Source organism: Nelusetta ayraudi, unplaced genomic scaffold (genome assembly GCF_046127955.1).
Source record: "Nelusetta ayraudi isolate G7.1 ecotype Tasmania unplaced genomic scaffold, CSIRO-AGI_Nayr_v1 ptg000028l, whole genome shotgun sequence".
In the NCBI taxonomy this organism is placed as follows: Eukaryota; Metazoa; Chordata; class Actinopteri; order Tetraodontiformes; family Monacanthidae; genus Nelusetta; species Nelusetta ayraudi.
Window position 1 is genome coordinate 3,639,259 of NW_027466078.1, and position 18,111 is coordinate 3,657,369.

Sequence of the window (18,111 nt, forward strand, 5' to 3'; positions counted from 1 at the left end):
TGGAGTTCTCCGTGTCTGGTCCCTTTAAAACCAGACGGAACGCCTAGGTTTCTTACAGACTATCGAAAAGTCAATGCCGTAACGGTTCCCGACTCGTACCCACTGCCGTGTATGGACGACTGCATAGATAATGTAGGAAATGCAAAAGTCATGAGTAAGTTGGATCTCTTAAAGGGATACTGGCAAGTACCGTTGACCGACAGAGCGTCGAAAATTTCTGCATTCACTACTCCCGACTACTTTTTAGAGTACACAGTGATGGCATTCGGCATGTGTAATGCCCCCGCCACGTTTCAGCGACTCGTTAACTGCGTACTATCTGGGGTGAAACATTGTACTGCTTATTTAGACGACATCGTCATATCAGATTTCAGATTTCTTTATTTGCCATTGTGTAAACACGTAGGAATTTGTTTTGGCAATGCATGTGTGCATTTCAGTTCTTTTCACATATATATCAACTAACAAACATACAACACAGTGCAATGCGGAAGTAAACAAAGACCATATATATATATATATATATATATATATATATATATATATATATATATATATATATATATATATATATATATATATATGGATAAAGTGCATGTTGGGATTAGTTAGTGCAAGGTATTTATGTACTGCTGGTGGTGAGTGCTGGTGTCACTGGTGTCACTGGAGGGGCAGAGGGAGGGAAGCCAGAGTCATTGAGCAGCCTGGTGGCTGAGGGGAAGAAGCTCAGTTTATGGCGAGTTGTAGTGGCCTTCAGCAGCCGCATCCTTCTCCCAGAGGGGAGCAAGGTGAGGAGTCCGTGACCAGGGTGGGAGGGGTCGGCCATGATCTTCCTCGCAGTCTTCTTCCTGATGCTGCTGCTTCAGTTCACATTTGTTCAGAATGAATGACTTATTTTAAACTTGTTTTAGCTCCTGTAGAATCACCACATCAGTTCATAGTGTTTGAGTCAAGAGGGAAACTTGCTGCTGGAGTTGCAGTGCACAAGTTAGTTTTAAATAAAGGATTTGACTGTTTGTGTTGCAGAAGAAAAAACACTTGGTGCTTCTAGAACAGACAACTTGACAAGTAATTTCAAAATAAAAGCCTAAACTTTATCTTGTTGGGTGTCTCATGTAATTTAGTATTAATGAAGAATCAAAACTTCAGTCACAGGAAAAATGTGTTCAAGACTAAAAAAACTATCATCCAAACTGTCCAACTGAGCAGTCAAACCCAAACTTCCCCACAGGAGGAGCAGGAGCAGGGGCAGTGTGTTGGTGGCTGTGAGGAGCAGGACGTCCTGACTGACCCAGTGTCCACCAGCTCATACTGGGACCAGTGTGCTCCATCAGCACTGCAACCTGCCAGTCACACTAAGACTGCTAACCGTAAGACTGTCCACCTGCACCTCCTTCACTTCTCCCTCTGAGATCATGTCAGGACCTCCAGTGAGAAGATTCACTGACAGACATTTAGAGCAAACAGTCATACAGTCACATAGCAGCAGCAGCTTCATCAAAGCAGCTTCAAGTTGTGGACAGAAAATGATGCTCACACTGTCACCCTGATGTCTTCTTCTCCAACCTTTTCTCTGCTCCAGAGGTTGATGATGGTCTGCAGGAGCTTCTACAGCAGCAGAAGATCAGTCTGGAGAGGAGATGTGAACGTGTGACTGAAGGTGAAGAAGCAGGAAGTCAAACCCTCCTCAACAGCATCTACACTGAGCTCTACATCACTGAGGGACTGAGTGAAGACGTCAACAGACACCATGAGGTCAGACAGCTTGAGACCAAGAAGACCAAGAAGAGCCTCCACGACCGTCCAATCAGGTGCAGCCAGATCTTTGAAGCCTCACCTGAGCAGCAGGGACTCAGAGTCAGAGTGGTGCTGACCAACGGCGTCGCTGGGGTTGGAAAAACCTTCTCAGTGCAGAAGTTCACTCTGGACTGGGCCCAGGGCCTGGAGAATCAGGACCTTCAGCTGGTGGTTCCTCTCTCATTCAGAGAGCTAAACTTGGTCAAAGATCAGCGCTACAGTCTTCTGGAGCTCCTCCATGTTTTCCATCCAACGTTAGAGAAGCTCACAGCAGAGCAGCTGCATGTCTGCAAACTTCTCTTCATCTTGGACGGCCTGGATGAAAGCAGACTGGCTCTGGACTTTGAGAAGAACCAGGTGGTGACTGACGTCACTCAGAAGAAGTCAGTCAGCGTCCTGCTAACAAACCTGATCAGAGGAGATCTGCTTCCCTCAGCTCTGCTGTGGATAACTTCCAGACCTGCAGCAGCCAATCAGATCCCTCCGTCATGTGTGGACAGGCTGACAGAAGTACGAGGCTTCACCGATGACCAGAAAGAGGAGTATTTCAGGAGGAGGTTCAGAGATAGAGAAGATGTGTCCAGCAGGATCATCTCCCACATCAAGGCCTCCAGGAGCCTCCACATCATGTGTCAGATCCCGGTCTTCTGCTGGATCACTGCCACAGTTCTGGAGAGCATGTTGACAGAGAGTAGGTGGAGGAGAGAGAGAGGAGAGCTGCCCAAGACTCTGACTGACATGTACTCACACTTTCTCTCCCTCCACTAGTGCTAAGCTGCAGCACGCTTGGTCCCATCATCCATTGGTACCCATCAGCTGCTTCAGGGGTCCCACGAGTCAATATAGCTGGATCTATTACTTCTGGGGTCCACTACCGGGTTCAGGTGTTGCCTCTGGAACAGGCACCAGACACCTTATGACCACAGCTATGAGCAGCTGTGTTGACAATAGAGATGGAGAACATGGTCCATTGGGACTCTGTGTCTCCAACCTCTCCCGGGATCTGGGGGAAGCTCTTCAGTTGAAGACCGCACTGACAGAGGGCTCCACCGGGCGTTCCCAACAGATCCTCACCATACGCTTCTCTCTTTCGGGTCTCCTCCCCCACCAGCGTATCCAACTCACACCAGCCCCTCTCTTCACCCAAGGGGCCAGAGTGAGTTGCAGGGTGAACAACAAAGCAAATCATATATAGTTCAGGAGGAGAGGAAAAAGTGATAGAAGCTCTACCTGCACAAAGCCACAATCCCTTTAACGGGAAGAACAGAAAGAAGACCACTGTCAGATGCCATCAGGAGATCATTACTCACCTTTAGCAGTGCAGTCTCAGTGCTGTGATTATTCCTTGTGTCCAGTTTAGGTTTTTTAATAAGGGGGTTGTAGTAATCCGGGAAGAAAAACACTGAGACCGAGGCAGGTTGACAGTTTACTCCAAACTGGAGAGCACACCACAGGGGTTAATTAAAGCTACTAGTTGTTGAGATGTTCAAAGCTGTTCAGTTTGACCAGTTTAGACTTGGCTTCACTGTCACTGTGACAGTTAGCAGCTTATTTCTCACTTGTTTTTGTGAGTTCATTTTTAAAATCCTACAAAATGTTTTGTTTTAAATACTCCTGAAGCAAAATATTTTATTTTTATTTTTAGAATTGAGTGTCCTAACCAATAACTTGGAGCCTCTAGAAATGACACAGAATTCCCAACATTTCGTTTGACTGATTTTCACTCTCCATCATTTCTTCTTTATTCAGGTTGTGGGACTGCAAGTTGTCAGAGCTCAGCTGTGATTGGCTGCTCTCAGCTCTGAAGTCCAACCCCTCCCACCTCATAGAGGTGGTCCTGGGTGAGAACCAGCTGCAGGATTCATCAGTGAAGGAGCTGAGTGGTTTCCTGCAGAGTCCAGACTGTAAACTGGAGGTTCTCAGGTCAGTTCACCCTCTTCACTCTACTGCTGCTGCAGTTATTGTTGTCATGACTTTGAATTGAGTTTGTTTAAATTCTTTTTACAGACACTTTGTTTCCATTAGAAATGTGTAAACTGGTTTTACTGTAAATCACACACACACACACACACACACACACACACACACACACACACACACACACACACACACAAACCTATGATTTTCACTCTCCATCATTTCTTCTTTATTCAGGTTGAAGAGCTGCAGTTTGTCAGAGCTCAGCTGTGATTGGCTGCTCTCAGCTCTGAAGTCCAACCCCTCCCACCTCAGACACCTGGACCTTAGTGAGAACCAGCTGCAGGATTCATCAGTGAAGGAGCTGAGTGGTTTTCTGCAGAGTCCAGACTGTAACCTGGAGGTTCTGAGGTCAGTTCACAGTTGATTAATTGTCATGGGACTAAACAGGTTTGATGGAAAATATTTGATTGTAGTGATGAATCATTCGGCTGTTATTACATATTGTTGTTGGTGTTTTGTTTTCCAAAAAAGGTCTCATCAGTTTCACCCTCTGATCACATTAGAGCCATCTGAACTGTAATCACATCCCAGACATCATTAGACTGACAAAACCATTTCAGCTGCATTTATATGAAGGAAATAAATATTCCAGTGAGAAAACAAAATCACATTCAGACAAATGTGCTGTGTCTCAATTCAGGGTCTGCATCCTTGAAGTACGCATTTTGAAAGGAAGTTGCGTCATAGCACTGCGCGAAGGCTTGTCCCAATTCCCAAAGGTGCGTAGGACGCTCAAAATGCGTACTCGGAAATACGCACTCGTTTTAGCCGATTCCAAGGATGCACCGCTACTATCCTTTGCATACTTGTGTATCCCATGATGCTTTGCGTGCTGCTACAAAGCATCGTAGGATCCTGGAAAGTCAGCTGAAATCAGCGGCATGTACTGGTAAAGACACAACATATAAATCTAAATATTGAAGTTTCACATAAAGTATCCAGTTTTTAACGTAGGATTTTATTTATTTGATCATCCAACGGCATTGTTAGATGGCGAACCAATGGTTAGCTTGATACTATAAAAACGTCACTTCCGGGGTTGGCCAGCCGGAGGGAACGGCGGTGACGAAACGAGGAAATACGCCGAAGGCTAGACCGTCCCGAGTGGTTACCGGGGAGGCGGGGTTTGGTCCGTCCTTCTAGGCCGGGTACTCGAAGAACGCTTCCTTCAGACGGAGGACACTCGGTCTGAAGGGTGCAGACCCTGAATTGAGACACAGCATTAGTCTCTCACCCCCTCTTTCCTCTCTCTCTCTCTTCACTCTCTCTCTCTTTCTCTCTCTCTCTCTCTCTCCTACATACACACGCACACACACACACACACACACACACACTTCTTTGATTTTCACTCTCCATCATTTCTTCTTTATTCAGATTGAGGGGCTGCAGGTTCTCAGGGCTCAGCTGTGATTGGCTGCTCTCAGCTATGACGTCCAACCCCTCCCACCTCAGAGAGCTGGACCTTAGTCAGAACAACCTGCAGGATTCAACAGTGAAGGAGCTGAGTGGTTTCCTGCAGAGTCCAGATTGTAAACTGGAGGTTCTGAGGTCAGTTCACCCTCTTCACTCTACAACTTCTGCAGTTATTGTTACTATAATGACAATTTACAGACACTTTGTTTCCAATAGAAATGTGTAGACTGGTTTTACTGTAAATCACACACACACACACACACACACACACACACACACACACACCTGTGATTTTCCCTCTCCATCATTTCTTCTTTATCTCTCAGCTGTGATTGGCTGCTCTCAGCTCTGAAGTCCAACCCCTCCCACCTCAGAGAGCTGGAGCTGAGTCAGAACCAGCTGCAGGATTCAACAGTGAAGGAGCTGAGTGGTTTCCTGCAGAGTCCAGACTGTAAACTGGAGGTTCTGAGGTCAGTTCACCCTCTTCACTCTACAACTTCTGCAGTTATTGTTGTCATGACTTTGAATTGAGTTTGTTGAAATTCACTTTACAGACACTTTGTTTCCATTAGAAATGTGTAAACTGTTTTTACTGTAAATCACACACACACACACACACACACACACACCTGTGAATTTCACTCTCCATCATTTGTTCTTTATTCAGGTTGATTTACTGCAGTTTGTCAGAGCTCAGCTGTGATTGGCTGCTCTCAGCTCTGAAGTCCAACCCCTCCCACCTCAGAGTGCTGGACCTGGGTGGGAACCAGCTGCAGGATTCATCAGTGCAGGTGCTGAGTGGTTTCCTGCAGAGTCCAGACTGTGAACTGGAGACTCTGAGGTCAGTTCACCCTCTTCACGCTACAACTTCTGCAGTTATTGTTGTCATGACTTTGCATTGATTGGCGGATAATGCGGCAGAAGAAGTAAGACTTTGAATTGAGTTTGTTCAAATTCACTTTGTTTCCATTAGAAATGTGTAAAGCTGGATTTAAATTACATACAGGTTGTGCTGAACTGCGGTGTGTGTTTGGTACCTGGCTTTTAATTAAGTTCTGGAATTACGCGGCTCAAAGATTGAATCTAAAGTTTTACTATGACTGCGATAATCGCTGGCTGACATGACTCCAAAAAAAGACTCAATCCAAGCCTCACTCGACTTCATCTCCAAAGCGATCGCTGCGATCAAAAACAGGTGACCATCAAGGAATTGGTGGCAGAGGTAAAAGCATTGAGACTTGAGAACGAAAAGAAAGGCAAGCAGATTGCCTACCTGGAATATCGAGTGGCTGAGCTTGAGCAATATACCAGAATCCACAATGTCATCATCACCGGGCTCCAGGTGAAACCCCGGTCATACGCGCGAGCGATGAACAACGAAGATGTCGCTGGGGAGCTGGAGTTGGACGGCGGGTCAACGGAGCTGCAGGTTGCGACTTTTTTCCAGTCTCCGGGAATCGACTTGAAGTGCGACAACATCGAGGTCTGTCACCCGCCACCCCGGAGGAAACCAGGCGTCATTCCACCCATCGTGATGAGATTTGTGAATAGGAAGCATAAAATCGAACTACTGAAACAGGGAAAAAAGCTGAAGGGGTCGAACGTCTATGTTAATGAGCATCTGACCAAGCAAAACGCGGATATAGCCAAAAAAAGCACGACTCCTGAAGAAACAGAAGAAAATACAACACACCTGGACTTCAAGCTGTAAAGTTTTTTATCAAGCTTAATGGATCACCAGAAGAGGCGAAAGTCCTTGTTATCAAGAATATCGATGAACTGGAGGAGTATGAGTGAAGACGTCACAGACAGGATGGGGGATTTCAGTGTATAAGGGCAGTTATGGCGAGGACAGTAACGGTATATGCACCTACACATATCCATGATAGATACTGATCAACGTTGTCCATCTATGCCCATAGACAAAACCCACGCGCTTCAGAGGTTTAATGAAACGGGCCAGGAGCTTAAGACATTTGAATACACTGACCACAAATCACAGGATTTGGAACAGATTGACCCGGATAATAATTTCTTCTCTACCGTCAATAATGACTGTTATTATAACACTGACGAACAATATGATTGTGATTTTAAGGCAGATGGAAAATTTTCTATTATTCACTTCAACTGTAGAAGCTTGAATGCCAACTTCATTCTCATAAAGGATTATTTGCAAACATTTTCACATTCATTTAGTGTTATAGCAATATCTGAAACATGGATGAACAATGTTAAAGGTACAGACTTTGAACTGGAGGGTTATGAGTTTAGTTTTGTAAATAGGCAAAATAAAGGTGGAGGTGGGGTAGCCATTTATGTGGGAAAAACTCTGATTTTTTAAGGTTCTAGAAAAAATTACAACTGTGATCGACAATGTGCTGGAATGCATCACAGTTGAAATTTGGAGGGAAAAGCATAAACATATAATGGTCAGCTGTATTTACAGAGCCCCAGACTCTAACATTGAAATCTTTTGTGACTGGATGGAGGAAATGCACTCACTTATGAATAACAAATTAATTTTTATTTGTGGAGACTTTAATATTGATTTACTAAATCCGAACAAACATAAAGTGACAGATAAATTCATCAATACCATGTACAGTATGACTTTATGCCCGAAAATTACAAGACCTAGTAGAACTACCTCACAACTGTGCCACCCTTATTGATAATATATTTACGAACGAAATAGAAAATAAGGTTGTGAGTGGTCTACTAATAAATGATATCGGTGACCATTTACCAGTTTTTGCAGTTTATGATCAGAATTATGGGGGGGAAAAAAGATAGGAAATACAGTAGGCTTAGTCAGACGAGTCAGGTCTGTGGATGCTATTAATGCATTTAGGGATGATTTGTTGGTGTATAACTGGAATGAAGTATATTCATTATGTGACATGAATATTGCTTACGAGAAATTCTTGAGCATCTTCTTATCATTGTATAATAAGAATTGTCCAGTTGTTCATTATAGTAGAAGAATTAAGTATGCGGAGTGACCATGGATTTCTAGGGGTTTACAAAACGCTTGCAAAAAGAAAAATGTACTGCATAAAGTTTATATTAAAGAAAAAACTAAAGAAGCTGAGGTACAAAAAACATAAAGATAAGTTAACTACCATAATAAGAGCATGTAAGAAGGAAAATTACAAGAAGGTATTAGACTCTAACAGAAACAATATCAGGGGAATATGGAAGACAATGAATAACATCATCAAACAGGGGTCTAAACATACAGGGTATCCTGGGTATTTTCTCGACAATAATAATAAAGAAGAACACAACATGGATGTTGTGGTTGAGCAATTTAATAATTATTTTTGTGAATGTCGGGCCAGACCTAGCGACACGAATCCCGGACCCAGGACTTGAAGATGTAAACCTTGATTGCCTAATAAAGAGAAATCCGCATTCAATGTTCCTCACTGCAGTGGGTGAAGATGACATTATAGAGATTGTTATGAGTTGTGAAAACAAAACATCTACTGATTGTGATAGAATTGGTATGACTGTACTGAAAAAGGTTATTGATGGAATATTAAAGCCACCCACTCATATGTAATTTATCATTTCAATCTGGTACCTTCCCTGACAGAATGAAAATAGCTAAGGTCATACCCTTGCACAAAGTGGGGAGCAAACAATATTTAACTACAGACCTGTCTCACTACTGTCACAATTTTCTAAGATTCTAGAGAAGCTCTAATCAATAAACGGCTAGACACATTCATTGATAAATATAAGATACTTGGAGAAAGTCAATATGGGTTTAGGGCCAAAAGATCAACTTCACGTGCCTTAATGGAACTAACCGAAGAAGTCTCTAATTGTATAGAACAGAAAAAACATGCACTTGGAATATTTATAGATTTAAAAAAAAAGAAGAAGCATTAGATCCAATAGATTATAACATTTTAGGAAATAAATTGGAAAAATATGGAAATAGGGGAATAGTACTAAATTGGGTTAAAAGTTATTTAAGTAACAGGAGACAGTTCCTGAAGTTGGGAAATAGTTCCTCTTCATGTTTGGACATCACCTGTGGGGTCCCCCAGGGGCCAGTATTGGGACCAAAATTATTTTTGTTATATATTAATGATATCAGCAAGGTATCCAAAGAACTGCATTTTATTTTGTTTGCTGATGATACAAACGTGCTGTGCACTGGGGATGATTTGAGCCAGCTATTGGAGGGTGTTACTACTGAACTGTGGAAACTAAAAAAAATGGTTTGATGTTAATAAATTATCCTTAAATTTGAATAAAACAAAATTTATGTTATTTGGGAAAAACAACTTGAACACACAAATAAATATTCAAATAGATGGGGTGAACATAGAAAGAGTTCAGGAGATTACATTCCTGGGAACGATTATTGGTGAGAAGCTCAGTTGGAAACCACATATAAAACACATATATTCTAAATTGTCCAAAAGCATTGCAATAATAATCAAAGCAAAATATTTCCTGGATCATTACTCACTTAGAATTTTGTACTGTGCACTGGTGTCACCCTATTTAAGCAACGCTGCCGAGGTGTGGGGAAATACTTACAAATCAAACATTAACTCTTTAGTCACTATCCAAAAACGTACTGACCTGGTCAACTTCAAAACTGTGCAAATACTGTTCCAAGCAAAAAATAACCAGTTACCTCGTAATATAGAGAAAATGTTTACGTTAGCTGAAGGGAATTATTGTTTAAGGGGATCGTTTAAATTCAAGCATAGAAGGCCTCGTACGAATAGGAAAGGATTTTGTATTTCAGTTTGTGGGGTGAAGCAGTGGAATACGTTGCATGAGAATCTCAAAGGATGTCCAAACATGAGGCAGTTTAGAAAGTTTTACAGGGATATGATTTATATAGTATAGAGATACATTTGCTTAGAATCCAGGCTGTCCAACTTGCTGTGGAGTATTTGTTATTATTATGACTATTATTGTTGTGTACTCTATTGTTGTTATTAATTGTTATTATTTTCATCATTACACAATAGTCAATGTTATCAATTCAATCAGATTGGTTGTGTTTCTTCTCAGTATGAATGATTAATTAACTTTGTCCTTGTTGTTGCACAACTTTGCACCGATTTACTTTTTTTTTTTTTTACCTGAGGGAAAGGGGGTGAGATTTAATAAGTTTTGCTTCTTCTCACTCCTTTTCGGATATGTGTCAAAATTATTTATTATGATCATTAATTCTTGGGTGTTTGACACTAATTCTTTTTGTTGTTGTTGATGTGCACAGAAGCTATTCGAAATAAAAATTGATTAATCAATCAATCAATACACACACACACACACACACACACACACACACACACACACACACACGCACACACAGCCAACTGTGAATGTCACTCCCCATCATTTCTTTATTCAGGTTGAGGAGCTGCAGTTTGTCAGAGCTCAGCTGTGATTGGCTGCTCTCAGCTCTGAAGTCCAACCCCTCCCACCTCATAGAGCTGGTGCTGGGTGGGAACCAGCTGCAGGATTCAACAGTGAAGGAGCTGAGTGGTTTCCTGCAGAGTCCAGACTGTAAACTGGAGACTCTGAGGTCAGTTCACCCTCTTCACTCTACAACTTCTGCAGTTATTGTTGTCATGACTTTGAACTGAGTTTGTTCAATGTGTCACTCTGGTTTTACTGTTAATTACACACACACCTATGAATTTCACTCTCCATCATTTCTTCTTTATTCAGATTGCAGAGGTGCAGTTTGTCAGAGCTCAGCTGTGATTGGCTGCTCTCGGCTCTGAAGTCCAACCCCTCCCACCTCAGACACCTGAACCTGAATGGAAACAGCGTGAAGGGTTCAAGAGGGAAGCTGCTGGATGATCTGGTGGCCAGCAGAGACAATAAACTGGAGAGTGTGTGGTCAGTACTGGTTTGGAACCAGTGGATGATGGTTGATGATGTTTCCCAGTCCCAGTGTGAGAGGAGGATGGTGCCAGTCAGCCAGTCACATGACTTTGTTGCGGTCTGGTGTTGACGTCCAGCTGCTCCTCATTCATCCAACTGTCCCTCCATCCAACTGCTTCTTCTCTCACTTCACCACTCAATGACTGATCACTTCATCTTCATCATGCCTCACTTTCAGTCCAACGCTCTGTGGTCACATGACCTCCATCTTTCACACTGTCAACATGTGACTGAGAGTCTGTCAACAGTCAAGGTCTCTGGGACGATGCGTTCAAGGACTGTGAGTGGTTACCCCTGCCGTCTCTTCTTCTCTCTACAGGTGGTGGTGGTGATGAGGGAGGATCAGCTGGTCCTGATGATGCAGCAGCAGCAGCAGGTCTGACTGGACCATGGAGCTGAGGGAGAGTGGAGAGGAGAGCTCCATCTAGTGGTGCATCCTGCATCCTGCCCTGCTGGATTAAAGCCACGTTCACACCATCACTATGCCAAATATTTCTCCACATGACTGAACCTGAACTAGTGATGCAGAGTGTAGAAGATGGAAGGACCACATCACTGGTCATCATCGTTGAAGATGTTCAGCCAGAGAGACGGATCCTGGATGATCTGGGACAACGTCAAGGAGAAGAAGACGACTGACATTTAAAAGGCAGGAATAGTCACATTGTTCTCCTGTTGAGATGATTGAAGTCCAAATCTTGCTTGAATCAGTATCGTTCCTGATATATTTTCTTCAATTCCCTTCCATCTTACTTTGTAATGTGAAACACACCAACAAAATAGGATCCTTAGCTGGGCTGGTAGATAATAATATTTTAGGCAAGGAAGAGCCAGTCCCCCTTTATTCTTCGGTAAGTGAAGAGTTTGAAATCTTATTCTGAGTTTTTTCCCTTGCCATATGTATCGAAATATTAATTTATCCCATCCGTGGAATAGTTTATCGTTAATTTCAATGGGGAGGGTCTGAAATAGGTTTAGTATCCTTAGCAAGATGTTCATTTTTACAGATTCAATCCTTGATTCAAAGCTTAATATTGGAATAAGGTTCCATCTCTTTATATCTTCCTTTAATCTTTGATTTAGTTTACCCAAGTTTGATAAGTCCTTTGGGATGTTGACTCCGAGATATTTCATATGCTCTTGATTCCAATTTAGTTGAAGGTGATGTACTGGCTAGGTTTATAATAGAAACTCAATAGCTGGGTCTTTTGGATATTTAGTTTGTAACCTGAAACTGAAGCAAAGGTTTCTTAAAAAGATAGCAGTTCCACAATTGAACTTTCAGGGTGACAGACTGATTAATACATCGTCGGTGAATAAAGAAATTTGATATTCTTGGTCTAATATTTTTATGCCCATATTGTTCTGAATGATCCCCCGGCTTCACGCTTCTATAAACAGAGCCAACAATAATGGGCTCAATGGGCAGCTATGTCTCGTCCCTCTTTTCTAATCAGATGAATTTGATATCGCTCCATTCATTTTAATCTGGCCATAGGTTTATTTTATGGTGCTTTAATAGTGTTAATAAACGTTTGATGAAATCCAAACTTGCCTAATGTTGGAAATAAAAACTCCTAATTAACAAGATCAAAAGCCTTCTCAGCGTCTAGGCTTAGCATTACTGCTTGGATTTTGTTTTTATTTCTTTGTTCACCCACATGTAGTGTTCAGCGAATACTATCTTGTGTCTGTCTCTGTTGAATGAAACCTGTTTGGTCTTGGCTTATTATTGGAGGAAGAATATTTTCCAATTCTTTTTGCCAGAATATGGGCAAAGATCTTATAGTCTTGGTTCAAAACACTTATAGGCTGATAGCTTGCACAGTCTGACTTGTCTCTACCCTCTTTTGGTATCACCGAGATAACTGCTTGACTCCAAGAGAGAGGGATAATCCCTGTTTTAAGTACCTGGTTAAAGGTCATTTTCATTCTAGCGGTGGAGTAGGTCCTTCATCTCCACTCTGAGGGAAATCCGTTTGGCCCTGGGGCTTTGTTTGTCTTGAAGTGTGATATTGCCTTTTTAATTTCTTCTTCTGTAATTTCACCTATTAATGACTTATTTTGTTCATCCCTAACTCCAGGAGGTTTTATGGAGTTTAAAAAAAGCTTCCATCACTCCTCCGTCTGTTTTAGGTTGGGTGTATACATTTTTATAAAAAGTTTCAAAGGTTTGTTGGATATCATTTAATTTATTGTATATTGACTCTGTAATAGGGTCTCTTATTTTATCAATTGTACTTTAAACCTGCTGTTTTTTTTTAATTTATAGACTAATAGTTTAGCAGATTTCCCCCCCTGTTTCGTCAGATTTTTGCTTTAGAAATATCAATTTCTTCTTAATGTCATTTGAGTAAATATCATTTAGTTCATTTTTGTTCTTCATTAATTCCATTTTTATTTGTGGATTTAACGTGTTCTTATGTCCTTCTTCTAACTTTTTCAGTTCTATCTGTAGTTGTTTGGTTTTTGCTTTTCTCCCTGTGTTAAGCCTCCAAATGGTTCTCTTTTTTTCAGTATCTAAAATGACATTTAAATAGACTGGTGCATGGTCAGATAGATCCATGGTTTGTTACTCTGTACATGTCCCTTTGAAACATCAGGTTCAAGCCTGGAGCCTGGAATAGACCGAGTGTAGGTGAGAGAAAAAAGTCCAATCCTTTTTGATTGGATTCAGATCTCTCCATGTGACTGAGAGACCCAGTTCACTCATCATTAATTTGATATTTTTTGTAATCTTCTTTTCTCCCATGTGTAACAGCGTTTTGGTGTGTCTGGAGTTGGGTGTAGTCTTACATTGAAGTCTCCTCCGCAAATAAGAGTGCCCTGAGCATCTGAGATTATCAACTCAAAGATTTGTTTGAAAAATGTCCACTCTGACAGTGGAGGGGCATCAAAATTTATCAAAGTAACTAAAGCGCTCTGTAAATGACCACGGACCAGGACAAACCTCCCATCTGGGTCCCTCTTTTCATGTGTGCCCTCAAAGTTGAATTTCTTAGAAATCAAGATTATTACTCCTCTCTTTGAACCCTGTCTATGTGAAGAGGAGTATTGATTAGGTCTCCATCTTTTCAGTTTTTCATGCTGTGAATCCGATAAGTGCGTCTCTTGGAGGAGGGCTACCTCCACTTCTTCCCTCGTCATAATTGGACTTCTTTTGATTGGATTGCCTAAACCATTTACGTTCAAAGTAACAACCGTAATTGACTTGGACTCTTGCATTGTATATTATTTGAGTATATTTTAACCCCTGCACGCCTTGATATAGAAAAAATCCTGCACCCCTGGTGCCAAAAGTAACAGTAGCACCAAAACTAACATTAACTCCAATAAAACAAAGAACAACATAACAAAAACACACTCTGACTTCCAATGGTGAGGCCTCTTTCCTGGCCTCATATCTCAGATGGAGTGAGAGTTTAGAGGGAAAGTCTCTTCCACCTGATGATGAGAGAGGGCCCTCTTCAGCCTCAAAGCTGAAACACAGGTCCGTTAGTCTCGAAAAAAAAAACTCCCGACATCAAATATATATTCTCATGCCATTATTATTTTCCTGATGAGTGCAGTATCACCACAAAAACCTCCGCGTTTGTGTAAATTCTCATCCTATTAATTTCAGAACACAAAAAGATAAGCAACGCTGGAAGGAATAACAGGAATGTAAAGACTTGTCTATATAGTCATTCTATTATCGTTACTTATCAAGTCTTTTCTTTGCCAGGTTTTTTTTTTTTTTGAGAATTCCTTCTGTCATTTTAAAGTTCGTCAATTTAACCACTATGGATCTTAGTGGGCCTTCAGGTGGGGGTTTCGGGTATAAAGGATTTATTCTCTTCTATTCTGTTCTTCCAGTCCACCTTGGCGCCCCCACTTGGTCACAGTCTGTTCTGGGTGGCACATGGAGTAAATGTCTTCTATTTCTCCTGTAAGTTACACCTTCAGGAGTAATAACGTCATATGACCTGGGAGCCACACCTTTAACTAACGTTGCCTCAGTATTCCAGCCTCTCCCATCATGCATTTTAACTGTGTCTCCTGGATGAAGAGGTTTCAGAACTCTAGCTCCTTCGTCATAATGTCTTTTTTGATGACTTGTGGCCTTTCTTTTATAATGTAACAACTTGCTGTCACCCTGGCCTGCTTCAGACTCAAGAAACACTGGTAACTTTGTTTTAAGTCTTCTGTTGAACAACAGCTCTGCTGGGGACTACCCATGCTTCAATGGTGTGTCCCTGTAGTTTAACAGAGCCAAATACAGATCTGAGTTTGAGTGCGATGCTTTCTTAAGCAGTAGTTTCACTCTTTTGACAGCGTTCTCAACCAACCTGTTGGGCTGTGGGTATAGTGGACTAGATGTAACATGTTCAAATCCGTACATTTTGGAAAAGTCTCTGAAAGCTTGACAGTTAAACTGAGGTCCATTGTCTGTTCGTACCGTATCGGGTACTCCGTGTCGTGTGAAGAAAGACTTGACGTGAGTCGTTACAGTGCTGGCAGCGGTGTCCTTCAGTAGTGCAATCTCTGGATAGTGAGAGTAATAGTCCATTAGTAACACATAGTTCTTGCCATGTAGGGTGAAAAGATCTATTCCCACCTTACTCCAGGGTGTCAACCTTTCTTGTTCATCAACCCACATTGGCTCTTTGAGCTGCTTATTCCTGTATTTTAGACAAATTCCACACGTTCTGACTGTGTCTTTGATTTCACTGTTCATTTTTGGCCAGTAGAGTGCTACTTTTGCTCGTCTTTTACATTTTTCCATCCCCAAGTGCCCTTCATGAATATTTCTTTGCATCTCTTTCCTTAGCACTTCTGGGACCACCACTCTAGAGCCCTTGATCAGCACCCCGTCTATAACTGACAACTCATCTGTGAAGTTGTATGGTGCTGGGAATGAATGTACTGACCAACCACATTTTATGCCCCTTATAATTTTTTTGTAGGACCTCATCATTAATGGTGGCTTGGGTCATTTTCTTCCACATTTCATCTGACACAGGACAACTCCTTTTGACAAGATTTACATGCACAGTTTCTCTCTGGTCATACATGGCATTTGGTTCAGTCATATTGTATGCCGGGGAAAGTGTGTCTGCCACGAGTAGTTCTTTGCCTGGACTGAACTCTAGTCTAAGGTCATATTTTTGCATTTTTAGGAATAGCCTTTGGATCCTGGGAGGTGTGTATGCAAACCCTTTCTTTGCAATGGTGACTAAGGGTTTATGATCAGTCTCTGCCCACACTGTTTTACCATATATAAAAACATGGAACTTCTCACACGCGAATGACTGAGCCAAAGCCCCCTTTTCTATCTGGGCATAATTACATTCAGCGGCAGATAGAGCTCTGGATGAGTATGCAACCGGTCTCCAATGTTTGCCGTACTCTTGTAGCAAAACTGCCCCTATGCCTGATTTAGAAGCATCGGCTGAGATTTTAGTTTTCCGTTTTTCATTATAATACCTAAGGACAGGGGCCTCTGATATCCGTGGTTTCAGTTTATCAAACTCCTTTTGGTGATTACTATTCCAACACCATTCAGTAGTTTTACATAGCAAGCTCCTCATTTGAGCAGTGTGTACTGTCAGATTAGGTACAAATTTACCAACATAATGTATCATGCCCAAAAAGCGTTGTACACCCTCTTTGTCTGTAGGTGGCGGCATGTTCTTTATGGCTGTCACTCTACTCTGACATATCTGGACACCTTCTGCTGTCAACACTTCTCACAACTTTTCTGAACTCACATTTTTTTGCATTTAGTTTTAACCCATGTGACTGAGCTGCTTCTAAAGCTTGTGCTAGCCTGGCATCACGTTCCTCCATTGTAGATCCAGTAATCAGGATGTCATCAGTGTAAATTTTTGTGCCTGGCACTGTCTCAAAATTTTTTTGGAGGGTTCTGTGAAAAACTTCTGGTGCTGATGTTAAGCCAAAAAGCAGTCTCTTGAAAGAATAACGTCCAAAAGGAGTGTTGAAAGTACAGATTCTAGAGCTCTCCTTGTCGAGGCACACTTGCCAAAACCACGAGGAGGCATCTAGTTTGGAGAAATATTTGCCACCTGCCAAGTCTCCAAAAATCTCTCCCCTGGTAGGCAGGTGTTAGTGTTCTCTTTTCACATATTTGTTTACTTCTTTTGGGTCTATACACAGCCTAAGTTTATCACTTTTTTCTAATTTTTACCAATGAATTGACCCACTCTGTGGGCTCTTCAACTCTTTCTATAATATCTAGCTGTTCTAGTCACTGAAGATCGGCTTTGACTTTTTCTCGAAGAGCTAGTGGTACTTTGCGAGGTGCATGGATTACTGGTTTGTAATTGTCCTCCAGGTTTATTTTATGAACCACCCCGAGTTTTCCTATCCCTTGAAATACATCATTGTATTCGTCTTCTACATTGTGCACAATTCCCTCTTTATCAACTTTGTGCATTCCACTCACCAATCCCAAAAGGATGCTTGCTTTTAAACCAAGGAGGGATGATTTCTTGCCCTTGACAATTATAAATTCTAGTTCATATGTTTTGTCACCATCTCTCAACAGCAAATTACATTTTCCTATATGAGGTATGATTTCCCCATTAGATGCTCTCAGTCTTGTTTTAGTCTCTTTCTTGATCTGAGGTTTTACCTGTAGATTTGGCAGTTCCGTCTCAGCTAGGAGATTTGCCTGGGCTCCAGTATCCACCGTGAATTTGATGTCTGTCCCATTGACATTGTATGTTTCAGTCCACTCCTCCACGTCTGATGCCGATCTGTCAATTGATCCCACAAAGAGGTCCTCTGTGTCCTCTTCGTCCAAGGCCACATCAGAACCTCGGACCAGGTTCACCTTCCTCTCTCTTTCTCTCAGCCTCCGTTGCCTGAACACACGGGCAAAGTGGTTCCTCATCCTGCAAGGCCGACATTCCTTTCCAAATGCCGGACACTGCCGAGGCTGATGTTCTCCTCCGCAGTTGCCACATGTGCGTGGTTGCTGCTCCCTGCTGA

At 41.9% G+C, this 18,111-nt stretch overlaps 2 protein-coding genes across 2 annotated transcripts in view; both read left to right on the forward strand.

Moving 5' to 3' along the window:
- The window catches only part of LOC142891089 (uncharacterized), a 51,975-nt gene extending 40,112 nt beyond the window's left edge, over positions 1-11,863 (forward strand). Inside the window, exons 3-8 of the mRNA XM_076030417.1 lie at positions 3,547-3,720; positions 3,952-4,125; positions 5,858-6,031; positions 10,580-10,753; positions 10,900-11,073; positions 11,438-11,863. Of these exons, the coding sequence (XP_075886532.1) occupies positions 3,547-3,720; positions 3,952-4,125; positions 5,858-6,031; positions 10,580-10,753; positions 10,900-11,073; positions 11,438-11,450 (883 nt within the window). The 3' untranslated portion in view covers positions 11,451-11,863. The remainder of the gene's footprint in view (positions 1-3,546; positions 3,721-3,951; positions 4,126-5,857; positions 6,032-10,579; positions 10,754-10,899; positions 11,074-11,437) is intronic.
- Positions 1,115-2,565, forward strand: LOC142891079 (NLR family CARD domain-containing protein 3-like). Its single transcript, XM_076030406.1, has 2 exons — positions 1,115-1,370; positions 1,583-2,565. The coding sequence occupies exons 1-2, from the start codon at positions 1,130-1,132 to the stop codon at positions 2,563-2,565; spliced, it is 1,224 nt and encodes a 407-aa protein (XP_075886521.1). The 5' UTR covers positions 1,115-1,129.
- Positions 11,864-18,111: the final 6,248 nt, after the last annotated feature.

What these genes read in the sequence shown, in the direction of transcription:
- LOC142891079 (XM_076030406.1), top strand. Translation starts at nt 1,130, where the DNA reads ATGAAGAATCAAAACTTCAGTCACAGGAAAAATGTGTTCAAGACTAAA. An exon ending in TCACACTAAGACTGCTAACC is followed by an intron (nt 1,371 to 1,582) that starts GTAAGACTGTCC and finishes TCTCTGCTCCAG; the next exon opens with AGGTTGATGATGGTCTGCAG.